The sequence below is a fragment of the Pleurodeles waltl genome, chromosome 6 (genome assembly GCF_031143425.1).
Source record: "Pleurodeles waltl isolate 20211129_DDA chromosome 6, aPleWal1.hap1.20221129, whole genome shotgun sequence".
Lineage (NCBI taxonomy): Eukaryota > Metazoa > Chordata > Amphibia > Caudata > Salamandridae > Pleurodeles > Pleurodeles waltl.
Window position 1 is genome coordinate 1,109,793,108 of NC_090445.1, and position 13,423 is coordinate 1,109,806,530.

Consider the following 13,423-nt stretch of genomic DNA (forward strand, 5'->3'; position numbering starts at 1 on the left):
ATGTTGTGTGAGGGATGGCCCCTGGAGAAGACAGATATTACAGTATTTCTGGTAGATGGCAAGACCCAAGAAACATACTGTGGACCAGCTGTTCTTGAATCGCTCAAGGGGGGAATCTCCTTTGTCATGAGAAAGTATTTTGCAATTCTATAGGATGTATGTTAGGGTCACGTGGACATTTTCAGAGGGACTGTTACACACATCCGTGCAATCCTGCAAAAAGTGAGCCCAGTAGCCATGGACTGGGCAATCATAACAGCCGAGTCTAGGTTGCACTTTCAAACCTGCTTCGAGGCATTCAAGCAATTACTCACAAAATTGCAGAAGGGCTTCTACGTGTGCTCAACAAGGCTTACTACATACAGCTGTGCATGCCAATTACCAGAGCTCTGAATATAACTTTAAATGAGAATCTAGGCTTTGGCAGCAGCAAAAACATTATGGTCCATTTAGTCAAGTTGTTTGGATGCATTGCCTTAAGGAGCTGTGAGGAAGATACAAGGGCTTAACTTTGCCCACTATGCCTATACCACCAAGCTTTCTGGAGAAGGTTGCTTTGCTTAGAACTTGGAAATGTAAGGCGTGGGCCTGTGACATCTGCCTGGAATATACCAATCTTGAGAAGGGTTTCATTAAAGTAGTCAATACAGCTTCCAGCAATGCTTCAATGAATGATAAAAGATTATCTGGGGATACTGAAGACAGCTGCAGGATTCCAATCAAGTTTAGACTTTGCAATAAGTAAAGGCAACTTCAGCTCCTCCGGTGCCTTGCATTTTACAGACATAAATTAATATATTTCCTTAGAAGGGTATGAGATCTCTCCTTCTAGGAAAGTATCAAGACCACTAGCACTTTGGAGGTGTAGATAAAGTCCATGAGCCATGCGATAAGAAGGCTAAAAAGGTTATCACTTTTTGAACCATCTTCCTCAGTGTGCCTATGATCTTGGTTAGGCATGTTTAAGTCAAAGAGCTCCTCTATTCGGGCTAATTTCGGGAATCTCCAGAGGTCTCAGCCTGGGTATGGTACTCAAAGGAGGCTCAAAGTCTTTTTCTTACCCCTTTAATAATCTCTGCTGATTCGGAGAGTTGCGGTGGTGCAGAGAACACATCATGAGCATGACTCAAACTACCTCTTAGTGGGCAAAGACATCCTTGGGACCAGCACCAAAACTAAAGCCTAAGGAAGAGAGGAGTTGAGAGAATCAGAGCCTGTAGAATCGCCTAACTTGCAGAATCACGCCCACCCTTCAAGCCTAGGCTGGAGGGATGGGTCCATTCCTGAAGATATACAACATAGCCCACTGAAAAGTTTTTATTGAGAGGGTTTGGAAGAAAGAGCTGTAAACTGAGTATTAAACTTGAGGACCAGGATAGGCTCAGATGGTGACATGGAAGACGGCAGTGTCAGGTATGGTGCTAAAGAGTCTCCCAAAGTTCTAGGGAGCATGACTGCTTCTGTCACATTTAAGATAATTTCTCCCTCATGTGGTGTGTGGTTCACCTCTTGTCAGGGGGTGAACAAGAGGAGATGGACCTTTTAGGGATGTCTTTACTGGCCTGCACCAAGAGCAACTTAGTTTCATGTTTTATAATAACCTTTGGGTGCATGGAGGTGATGGAGTTGTAGGACAGAATGTCCTGGTTGGGTTCCAGGTACTTCATTCAGATGGGTAAGCAGTTCTTTGAAAGACCTCATCTTTTGACATCTTCAAAAAGGTTCAAACCACAAGACACTTAACCTGGTCATTGTAAAAACCTTTTTGGTTGACATGGAAGAGGAGCTCCAGACCTGCGTTTGGTCATACACAGAAAAATAGAAACTGATGCCAGCATGCCAGATGGCACCATGTACTGCTTCTTCAGTACATGATTGGGCCTTTCCTGTTGAGAGCAATAAGTCTACAGAAACAAAGAGCATGTGGTTTGTGTCAGGAAAAGAAGGAAACGGTGGGTGATAGGACTTTAGTCGATGTCCAGATTTTCTGGCATTTCCATCTCACAGAATTCCAAGAACATTCTGTAATTTGAGCCAAAGTTTGATGTTTGCAGGGCATACTAGGTAAGAGAAAGTAGTGGGATTCCATGCATTCCAGATCAGCCTGGACTCCTCCTAGGGTCTAGTTTTTGGAAACATCTGGAGTTGGTAGATTTTCTTGGGTATCGGCAGGCTCTGGGTCCAAATACTGTAGCTACCCACATCTGAAGGAGGACTGAAAAACACAGCAAATATCTTGGTTTCCAAAGTGCATTTTGGTGCAGTTTCTGTTTTGATTGATGAGCCCTCCCACACAAGTGGGTACTGTTTTTTGTTGAGAGAAGTGTGGGAATTCTGGGTGGTAGGCTGCGTTGTTCCCCCAAGATTCCAGACTTTCCCTGACAGAGATATAGAAATTTTGTGATTTCATCCACAGTTTGACACACGTAGAACATTCTTAGTAGGATAATTTGTAGGATCCGTGCAAGCCACACCAACCGGGCTTCCCATGGCACCTGTAAAACAAAAATTCCTAGGTTTGCTAGGTTATATTGGGTGCCAGACAACTCCGTCTCCAATTATTGTGCAGCTGCCCCATCACAAGAACTGCTTCAATTCAAAGTAGAAATGTAGACATTGATACTTTGTTTTTGGACCCTTCTAATAGGTAGAACATTATTATCTATTGAATTCATCTATATTTTTGGTTTCTAAATGTAAGTTACTCTGCACAAATAACACAGTTTGAAAAGAAGTCCGTTGAATAACCTGCCATTATAAGTAATCAAAAATTTGGAGTGGTACAAATAACCTATCTGGCTAAAATCAGCAGCCTGGGATATATTTAAAAAATCCATAACTTCCCTTCATACCCATTTTTATTAATTAGATTTCGCCCTTTGATGCAAGCATGGTTAATACTCAATGAGAAATCTTTATAAGCCTCAGCTCAGTTGATGGAGCTGGGTTTTGCAGCTTTTTGGGCTACTGACAAAAACCATACATACCTATGACTAGATAAGTCGGATAGATGTAACAGTATATTACTTTGGAAGACTGACCATCAGTGACAAATCTTACAAATGAAAACTGCCACCCATTAAAAAAATATATATTGTCACAATTTTGTTTTAATTTCACGATTAGTTTATTTTGAAAAATGTTGGCGATCTACACAAATGACCCCTTGCATAATTCAGAATTGTGTCTAGTTTTCGGAAATGCAAAGCCTTTTAGAAACACCCATGAATTTTACACCAGTTTTGCTCAAAGCTGCAAGTAGGTTGGAACTGTAAAAACAGAAAATATTTCTGCACATTTAGTAAATTATAAAAATAGGTGTGGCACTTTTTTCATTCTACCAGTTTCCGAGAACTGGTAAGAGAGTGCTCATAGCACAGAGAATATTTTCTTGACAATAGGAAAAACAGCTGTACTTTGTTGCACAGCCCTCATTTCTTGGGGACGGTAAAAAGAAAGCAAATTTGGTCAGAATAATTTTGTTAAAAACAAAAAAAGGAAAAGCAAAAAATGTTATGGAAGCTTAAAAGAGAACTGCAACAAATGTTTAAAAAAAAGAACTCAGAATCGAGGTGGGAAATCCCTAGAAGTTAATAGGTTAAGCATATGGCATCGTTCTCCACAGTATGTCTCCTGCATCAATATTCATAAACCATGACTGAGTCCTATTTGATGAGCTAACTAACTTGGCCGAGTACTAAATGGTTGGCTCACTACTCTGAAAATTCAATGTTAGCTTGTTCGTTTGGACTTGCTGATCAATCACTCCCTCTGTATTCCTACATCTTCCTCAGTGCTAGTGCCATGTCAGATTACTCCAGGCAGAAATGCTTTGTTTCACAATAATATGGTTCAGCTGGGGTCTAGGTAATTATGACTGATGGCATTTACTGCTCATTAAGAAACCTTTTCACAGAAGGCTGGAGTGCCAAGCTTGAGGCACTGAAAGAAAGATGAACACCACTTCAAATGTTTATTTAAGCTTTACCCTTTTTATGTTAAAAAAGTTACTTACATTCGGTAATGCTTACCTGGTACAGAATATTTAGCTGCTGATTCCTTACCTTAGAATTATCCCCAGGTGTCAGACTATATCCGGAATTTTGTTTGTGAGCATTTCCTCTTAGCGCCAGTAGGTGGTGTCATTCGGCTCACCGCAATGTCATCAACGTTGTCCGTGCCGGAAGTGACGTGCATGGTGCCTAGATAGGTGCCACCCCAGTGTGGTCAGTTTCTTTTTGTGATTTTACACACCAGAAGCGTGAAGTCACGAAGAACCCTTAATAGTGGCTGTGAAACTAGAGCCCTGAAAGGGGAACAGCCCTGTAGCTAAAAATCTATTGACAGAGTGGGGTGGGGGGCCAAGCATTCGTCTCTTAGATAGGGTCTCTATCAGATAAGGTGTTACCAAATGCAAGTAACTAATGAATCTCATAGAGACTTATAGCTGCAGATTCCTTTCCTTAGAATAGATAACTAAGCAATACAAAAGAGGTGGGCCTGCAAACCCTATTTATACTAGAAAGTCCTGCAGCACCGAGTGGGCAAAATGCCTATCCCGATGGACCCGATTGCCTAGGCAGTAATGTTTTGTGAACATGTTCAACAAAGCCCATGTTGTAGCCTCACATAGGTCTAGTACCGACCCTCCGTGTGCCAGAAAAGCAGTCTTGATGGTGAGGAGCGTAAGAAGGCAGTTAGGAAGAGGCCCAAAAGGAGTGCACATTAAAAAAGTAAGGACCAAATTAGGGTCCATTTGAGGCAAAACAAATGGAGATGGAGGAATGGTGCTGAAGACCATTAAGGAACCTATTTACAATAGGAGAATTGAAAAGAGAGGGCTGATCTCGCAGCCACAGGAAAGCTGAAATAGCAGAAAATAACCCTTCAACATGCACAATGTGGATCCCAGCAGGGCCATGGTAGGTATGAACACAAAAAAACTTGCCAACAGGGCGCAGATAAGGGTTTAACCTGTTTGTCTGTACAACATGCCAGAAACTATACCCTCTTGGTAAGGGGCGGAAGCCTAGCTGCCAAAACAACATTACAAAATTCAGGCAGAGGTCAAAAGCTTTCAGCTGTCACTGATCAATCTCCATGTACGAAGGAGGAGTGTTGACAGGTTCAGGTGGCAAACCCTTCCCTGCTGCTGCGACAGAAGATCCTCCTGAAGGGGCAGCCTTATCACAGGACTGATGGGCATACTCAATAGCTTGGGATTCCAGACTCTCCAAGCCTAGTCCAAAGCCACTAGGATGACTTGGACCATGTAGTTCCTGATCGTCTTGAGAACTCTGGGCAGGAGTGGTATTGGCAGAAAGTCGTACGGGAGGCCTGAGCTTCACTTGAGATGAAGTTTCCCCGAGCGAGAGCCGCCTTGGAAATCCCCTGTGGAGAATTCCTGACATTTTGTTTTCTTGGCAGTGGCAAAAATAACTAACCAAGGCTCTCCCCACTGTTGAAAGATACCTTGCACCCCCTCCTGTTTGAGATACCACACATGCTCCGCTAGGCATCTTCCTGCAGAGTGTTTCTGCTCTGGCGTTCAGAGAACCTGACAGGTGTTGCAATACCAGGGAAATACCCGGACGCTCCAGGGCCTCTTGATAGAGGGTTCACAACTCCACCTCTTCCTGTTTTTTGCAGTACTACATGGCAGTGGTGTCCATGAACACCTCATGAGCCTTCCCTTGATAGATAGTAGAAAGGCTCTTGATGCCAACCAGATTTCTCAGAGCTCTGGCAATAAGCCAAAGACCGGAACAAAAAATAAAATCATGAATACTGTTGGATTGGATTGTTGGCACGGTTGTTAGGTGGCCTGTCTTCCCCCTTGGAGCACTAAGCTGCATGAGATATTTCTCCTACATTTTTTTTTTTAGATAAGAGGTGTGCGCTCATGTGCCATGTCCACCCAGTGTTTAAATGTTTAGCTAAAAACAACGTGCTTGGTAGAAAGATTGGATGCAAAGCAGGGTAATATCTGAGCAACATGAGAAAGTGTCCTCTACTAATCTCTGCATGACATGAGTGGCGCAGTAGGCAGATCTTGGGCAAGGGGTGACTTGTAAGCTTTTGGGCATTGCACTGGCAGGACTAGAACTTTCTAAGCAATGAATATGGGGTTGCCATTGAAATTCCTGGCTACCTCCAAATAAAGCATGCACTCACCAACACACTATCCTGCTGGGGGACAACAGAAAAATGTAAGTGATGACTCCGCAGAGTCCAATGTTCAAGAATTCAGTGTCTGAGACTTGGAAATATCAATGTCAGAGTTGTTTTTCTCTGGGGTAATAGCTGTCAGCCAGAAGCCTAAAAGACAGTGTTTCACCTGTACATACAGCCCAATACCTATCTGCCCATTATATTTCCATTTTGTTTTCCAAAACAGATATAGCATTACAAATTAGAGCCTGAAGCCTCCGTTTTAGGTGTAATTAAAACTATCACTTGAAGGAATAAAAAACACACACTGAGCTAAAGTCTTGCAAAAGGTGTTTCAAAATCCTTTTTTTTGTATTGGTCCTCATAAAGCCCACTTTCACGAGCCAGGGTCATCAACCTGACCTCCTAAAATCAGGGGGGCAGTAATCATTGGACATGAAAAGGGAAAGCAACTGCTTTGCAGTCGAGAGTGCAAATATTCAATGTTCATGGATATAATCAAAAGGGCTTGCCTCCTCCCTGATCCTCGCTTGAAGTTCTATTGTGATCCTGATTTAGTGGAAATGGATGTTTCCTATTGACCTGTGAATATTTGTATGGAAGGTATTACCGCAGCCTGTGGTTCACCCTGTGCTGTTTTTGTAAAACATCATGCAAAACGTGTGCCAAAACATTGCAAGAGTCAGTTTTGCAATTTTGATTTGATGACTATATGTGCTTTTACTGTAACCGGACATTGCAAGGTGCATTAACGCTGAATGATCCAGGAATGCTGCATCAGTGAAATAGCAAACTCATAGAGCAGTATTATGAGGTTAGTTTCTTTTAAAGCAAGTACAATTAGAAGAAAGCCAATTACATTGCTCTGCAGTGATATTAAAAGTAGGTCCCGGGGGCCGCATGCGGCCCTCCTGGTCAACATCAGCACTGGACTCAACTCAGCACCAACACTAAAAAGATGTCAAATAAACAGGCATGCATTTATTTAAAGGTTATTTTAGGTTAAAGAAGGGAAGTAACTAGGGTGTCCTGTATAAAAGTATGATAAAGTCTGTTAACATTTCAAACAGTGTATATCATTAACATGCAGAACTGTTTCACTTTAGTACATCAGATTATATCAGTGAATTAAGAAACATTTTTAAGTGATAGTTTTCAAACATAAATTTAGAAATTGCCATTCTTCCCCACAACCCTGACAACAATGCCAATAGTGAACTAAGAGGCAAGTCATTTATGTGCACTCTTTGGGTGGCCTGGGATTATATTATAAAAAAATACCATTAAAATTGATTAAACATAGGAAGTTTTGTATAGCACACATCCTGAAGTCATGTATTTTGAGATCTTCATATATGATAATGAAGAAAAAGGAGGGCAAGTGAAATAAAACTGATAATGAAGAAAAGGCGGGAAAGTGAAATAAAACTGATAATGAAAAAAAAGAGGGAAAGTGAAATAAAACAATTGACTGTGATCACACAATTAGGTTAAGTAAAGAACCCAATATTAATACCAAGTGTTCACATTGTGCAGTTAAGACCCTAGGTGAATATGCTTCCCTTCCCACACACCCACCTTACCGCCAATACACCCCCCACCACCACACTGTTGGCATCAGTGTGGCCCTCGGTCACCTCACCGACCAAACTTTGTGGCCTTTGGGAAAATGTCACCAAGTACCCATGTTGTAGCGTTTCAGTCAGCCTCTGCATATAGACTTCTTACATTAGGAAGAAACCAGCCTTTACAAACCGAAAAAGAAAATCAAGAAAAGCCAATGAGCGCGACTGTAACCCGAAAGTTCCATTAATACGTCTTTTATTAATAATTATGTAATTACATCTCCATTTGCATCCTTCTATAACTCTTGCACCAGCTAGCTTTCCTGAATTTTCATTATTTAACGTGACTACAGGGACCTGCCTGAGTTTAAAGATAATTTACATTTTAGAAGAACGCTAGATTTAGCAAATGAAAACCCTGGGCCATTCCACGCACGAAAACAAAAATTATATAAATGTTATTCTACAATCTACACGTGCCTCAGGAATAAGACATTACGTTTCACAGTCATCCGTGATTGAGGTCGAAGACATGAGAGAATGCTCAATGCCATCTGTGTCAGCAAAATGTTCATCTTCGCAAAGGCGGGGTAAGGACAGTCCTTCCATGGAGCTTGGATTCAGGGATTCTACTATAACTTCTGCAGAACCCACTTCCAGTTCATGAGGGCTCTGCAAACCGATCACCAGGCCCTTTCCCTCCTCAATGATGAGGTTGCGCAGCTTCCGTTGCCTGGGGTTGTAGTTTTCCATTCGATTGTGTATCTCCATGTGACGTCTCAAATGTGCCTAAAAACACAATCAAAAAGACATCAAAAATACATTTATTTCATGAGGAATTAAACGAATTCCACCGCAGGATCATGTTTAACTATATTACATGGGCCAAATAATACAACCTGCCTTTCCATGCAATTTGTATTATATAAGCTGATACACTAGAACACCCAAGTGGAATATTACATCACAAAACATTTGTTTTCAACTGGTCAAGCAATCGGTCTAGAAAATGTATTAATAAGGGGTGAACAGATAGAGATTCAGCAGAGTCAGCATTTAGAAGCAGCAGCATACTTCTTTAGTGTAAGGAAGACCCGACTTTTGGAACTTGATGTTTAGGTTTGGCTTGACAGCTCAGCTAGTACGAGACATACTGGTATTATCCTTTAAACTACACAGAGTAGGCTTTGGCTCAAGCCAGAGGGGCATTTCTCTCACCATATGGTATGCCCAGTTTAATGCATCATTCAGAATCCTGTGTAGCGTTTGCACTACAAAGTAGGAGGACTATTTTACACCACAAAAGTAAACTGAATCACAACATATTCAATTATTTATTTCACATAAACATTTTAACCAGAAAGCAGTCGCCTCGTTTTGGGTTTTACAGTGCAGCAGGGATTTTTTAAATGTTTTAGTTGAGAATGAAATTGAAAGCAAGACGTATTAGTTGAGTTTACGCGTTGCTACATGTAACGCAGTGTTGCGTAGGCTCTCATTATCCTAATGAGACTACTGGATTTTTGGGCGGCAAGATCGTTCGAAGTGTGGGGGACTGAGTCTGACTCACGGTGAAGGACCCTTGTCACCCCAAATCCGGGTTATGCTCCGGCTAACTAGCAGTGCCTCATCTCTCCCAAAGGGAAGAGACAATTGGGCAGCCGAGCGCATGACGTCTTAGTGCTTCCCAGGGAAGTCGTGGTCACTCCGGTCACAACCAGTTCTCTCATACAAAGTGCAGTCTCATATATAAATGACAAAGGCAGTTTGAGTTTTAAAGATTGGTTTAATAAAACGACTGCATTTTAAATAACAAGGTGTGAGCCGCAATAACCAGAGCCATACAACACAGTAGGATTGAAATACGAACGAGGAGAGTGAAACATAAGAATAAGGCTATCATATTGCAACTAAATTATGTTCTTTCTAAGTTATATTTTGAGCACAGCATGTGAAGCTCTAAGCCTGCCTTTAAGGTTCCCCCGGGAAGACATCAACCCTCATACCTGAGCAAAGGCCTGTGATCTGGATCAGCATCCGCAACAGGGCAGTCAGCATCTAGTTGTGGGTTCCTGGTCAGAATCTCCCTCTCACGTGTACCGGGACTAGAAAGTGTTTTTATAACTAACAGACCGGTGTTCTACCATACGTAAGGATGTGTACTGTCTACGAACCATAAAGACTAAACTTCTACCATGTCTATCGGCAATGTACCAGACTGTATCCTTGACTGAAGCACAGAGCGAGCAAGAATGTATTGTTTAAGAACACAGTGCTGAAGTAAGCTAAACAGTGTGATAGAAGGAAATAAAACAAGACTGTGAAACTGGTTATTGTAAAATAACAGTGCGAGGCTAAATAAAATGCATCTAGGGCAAAGTGCTCAGAGGCCTAATACGTTAAGGTGACGCGCATAAAGCTACATTAAAAATGGCTACACTACACCCTCCCCTTGTCGGTAGAAAGTGGTTTAAGCCGAAGCTAAAAATGCCTTAAGCTAAAATATAATTAAAACCCTATCAAATTTCAACAAGTCAAGTGGACACCAAAGCATATTAATCCTCAATTAAAAAAATGCGCTTGCAGCAAAATGCCAAATTTCAAATCACAATGTCAATTTAAAAGAAGTTCAATTCGAAAAAGTGGTCATGGAAAGCAGGAGAGTCTCCACTTCGGCAGATGACAAAACCGGAAAATCCACGCCAAAGACTATTAGGGAGCAGGTGTGTTCCAAAGCCCCAGTGTCAACCAAGGCAGCATCCCGGCAGAGCCTGTAAACGAGTTAATATCAACTTCCTCCAGGAAGGGTATCTCGTAATTAGCTTCTCGAAGCAAACGCAGCCGCAGCACGTATGTCTGGTAATGAGCCCTCATCGGTAACATCAACAGATCAGCATCAACCACTGGGGGGCGCTGCTGTGAGAGACAAGACGTCTAGTGCATGTTCAAAAGAGCACCAATGGCACCGAAACACGGGCTGCACACAATCCAAAACCGGTCATACTTCATACAAGAAACGCTTCCTAGGTGGTGTCTTCGGGCCTGACAAAAAATCCTGTAAGTCAGTGTTATTAGACAGGAGAGTGAGATGTGTCTTAACTGCATCTAGCGAGGATTGTTTTAACCATTGTTGGCACAATTTTCTCACACGATATGTAGTAATTATTTCAGCATGTTCTGGTGATATATAGCGATGGTCTGACCTACTCGTCCGGAAACCCCCCCTGAGGAGGTGACAAAACGTTGATGACACTCGTTGGTGTCTATGGGCCACAATAACCACCCACCTGGATGTGTCAATGAAGTGTTAAATGTACCATTCTGGACCCAATCTGTAAGTTCACTAAAAGTGGCATTGACGTATTTCTGCCAGTTATTAAATGTTGCAGGGACAGGTATACTAGGCATGTTCAATTCTCTTATTGTGGCTAAGCCCAAACAGCTAGTCTGTTGTACTGTTTCATTAAAAAAAAAAATCATTTGGACGGGAAGGAGACATGCTCTAAACAATGTTTCTCTACCCTTTGTTTGCCAATGTTTTGTTCCCCAAACATTTTTCAAATCAATATTTTTTTACCAATATTCATAACCTTCAATTGACAGTCGGGAAACAAAGGAATCTGAATATATGAATTTCGTATTAGTCAACAACATTTGTTTATCTTTAGACGGAGTTAACCTAAAATAATATGACTTAGCATTCGTTTGATGATGCCCAGAAAAATACGTAAATTTATCAAAGTAAGTTTTGGAACTCCCTTGTTGGGGAGTCGGGCAATGTTCCCATTGTGTATAGTTAAATATCGATTTTGGACTACTTGCTTTGTGGATGAAATGGCGCCCATAATAATTATAGCAAAACATGTCACCATAATTGTCTTTAAACTGGTAAACATGTTCATTTTCATAAACAGTATAATATTGCCATTCTGTCATCATTGAATCCACTGTCTTCACATCCCAATCATCAGATACAATGCCTGGTATTACTCTATCATTCATAGATAACTTTAGGACATACGGTATTTGAATTATCTCAGTGGGACCGTATATATCAAACATCACTTATCCCACACAATCCCATCCGGAATTGGTACTGCAGAAATGTTCACAAAAGACCAGTCTCTTCGGACCCTATGTGATGAAAAATGTGGTTTCAACACATCCTCCACCTGTTCAACCGCTGATCTCTCAGGAAGAAAATGACCATGTATCAACAGAAAAAAGGTAATTACAAACCCAACCCAAAGAAAAAATGCTAACATAGTCCATAAGAGCCACAGATGATTCCATGGTAAAACAAAATACGTATCTTGAAGCCAACACATCAGCTTACGTGGACCTGACAGGTCAGTAGTCGATGAGGCAAACGAGTCCGATAGACCATTGTTGTTGTTGGCAAAGTAACCAGAGGCAGTTCGTGTAAAAGGCGTCGCCGTATACAATGGAGGAGTTGGTGTTTCTCACGGTGGCACACTGTAGATAGCACCAACTGTCACGTCAGTAGTCATGGTGACTTGATCAAAGGTTTCCAAGTTATTTGTCATCAGTGGAACTAATGAAAGATCATCATCCACCCTCCCCAAGCCCGGAGAGGCAACTGTGTTGGTATAGATAACTTGAAGCGGAACATCTTCCCCAGTAGTGAGAGGGATTTGGGAACTACTGGACGTTCCTCCTGGCCTGCTGTGTAGAATCAGCCACATGTTGTAACTTGACATTGTCAATGGAAACAAAGCGATTTTCTTTGGCACCTGGCAACGGTGGTAGAATAACAGTTCTCGTTCCGTGTATCCCCAACACAGGGACTGGTGCTCGATAAGAAGGGACAAATTCTTTTTTCACTGCAACCTTTTCACGCACAACATCCCCAACTCTGGGAATCCAGCCGGTAGGTGTTACTGGCACATCCTTAATTCCCGTGGAGGTGGCACTTTTAGAAGAGTTATCTTCACGGACCTGCTGTAATTCCTGCAAAATAGTGACATGATCATTTATGTCAAAAGGCGTTTCTGCCGCCTCCACACCAGGACCATCAAGATCCGGAACAAACATTTGTGTTCCGGACAGGCACTCATATGAAGTACGACCCCCCAGGGACCTTCTAGGCAGGTTATTGAGTGCTCTCTGAATTCCAAACAGGTAGGTTAGCCAACTACGACCCGTACCTAAGACCCTGGCTGTTAAGGATTGCTTTAAATCGCGGTTTAACCACTCCACAACAGAATTTCCCTCGGGATGAAATGGAGACGAGTACTGGAGCTGGACCCCCAATGAAGCCATGGTGTCCCTGAATGCCCTTGAGGCAAAAGCAGGGTCCTGGTCCGAATGGAATGCCGCAACTGCATATGTACCGACAAAGACTCGCAAATCTTTAATAACAGTCCGAGCGTCAGCCGAGCGCTGCGGCCACACCCACACTAATCTGGAGCAAGAATCAACAGCGACTAGTATATATTTATATGCACTATCTGGTGTTAGTGGACCGCAATGATCCAAGTACACACATTGTAATGGTCTGTTGGATATTAAGAGGGGTGTCTGCGGCGGGCGCTTAGCTGTTGAAACTTTAATTTGTTGACAGATGTCACAACAAAGGACATACTGCTTAGCCTCTTTATAGAGACCAGGCCACCAGTAACGGGCCTGTAATAGCGAAATCGTAGGGGCCACGCCAGCATGTGCAG

At 42.2% G+C, this 13,423-nt stretch overlaps 1 protein-coding gene across 7 annotated transcripts in view; it reads right to left on the reverse strand.

The window, feature by feature from the left end:
- Positions 1–7,975: 7,975 nt before the first annotated feature.
- The window catches only part of ZBTB48 (zinc finger and BTB domain containing 48), a 203,415-nt gene continuing 197,967 nt past the window's right edge, over positions 7,976–13,423 (reverse strand). For all 7 annotated transcript variants that reach the window (XM_069240235.1, XM_069240234.1, XM_069240230.1 and 4 more), the window contains exon 11: positions 7,976–8,525. In XM_069240235.1, coding sequence (XP_069096336.1) covers positions 8,232–8,525 — 294 coding nt within the window. In that variant the 3' untranslated portion in view covers positions 7,976–8,231. The remainder of the gene's footprint in view (positions 8,526–13,423) is intronic.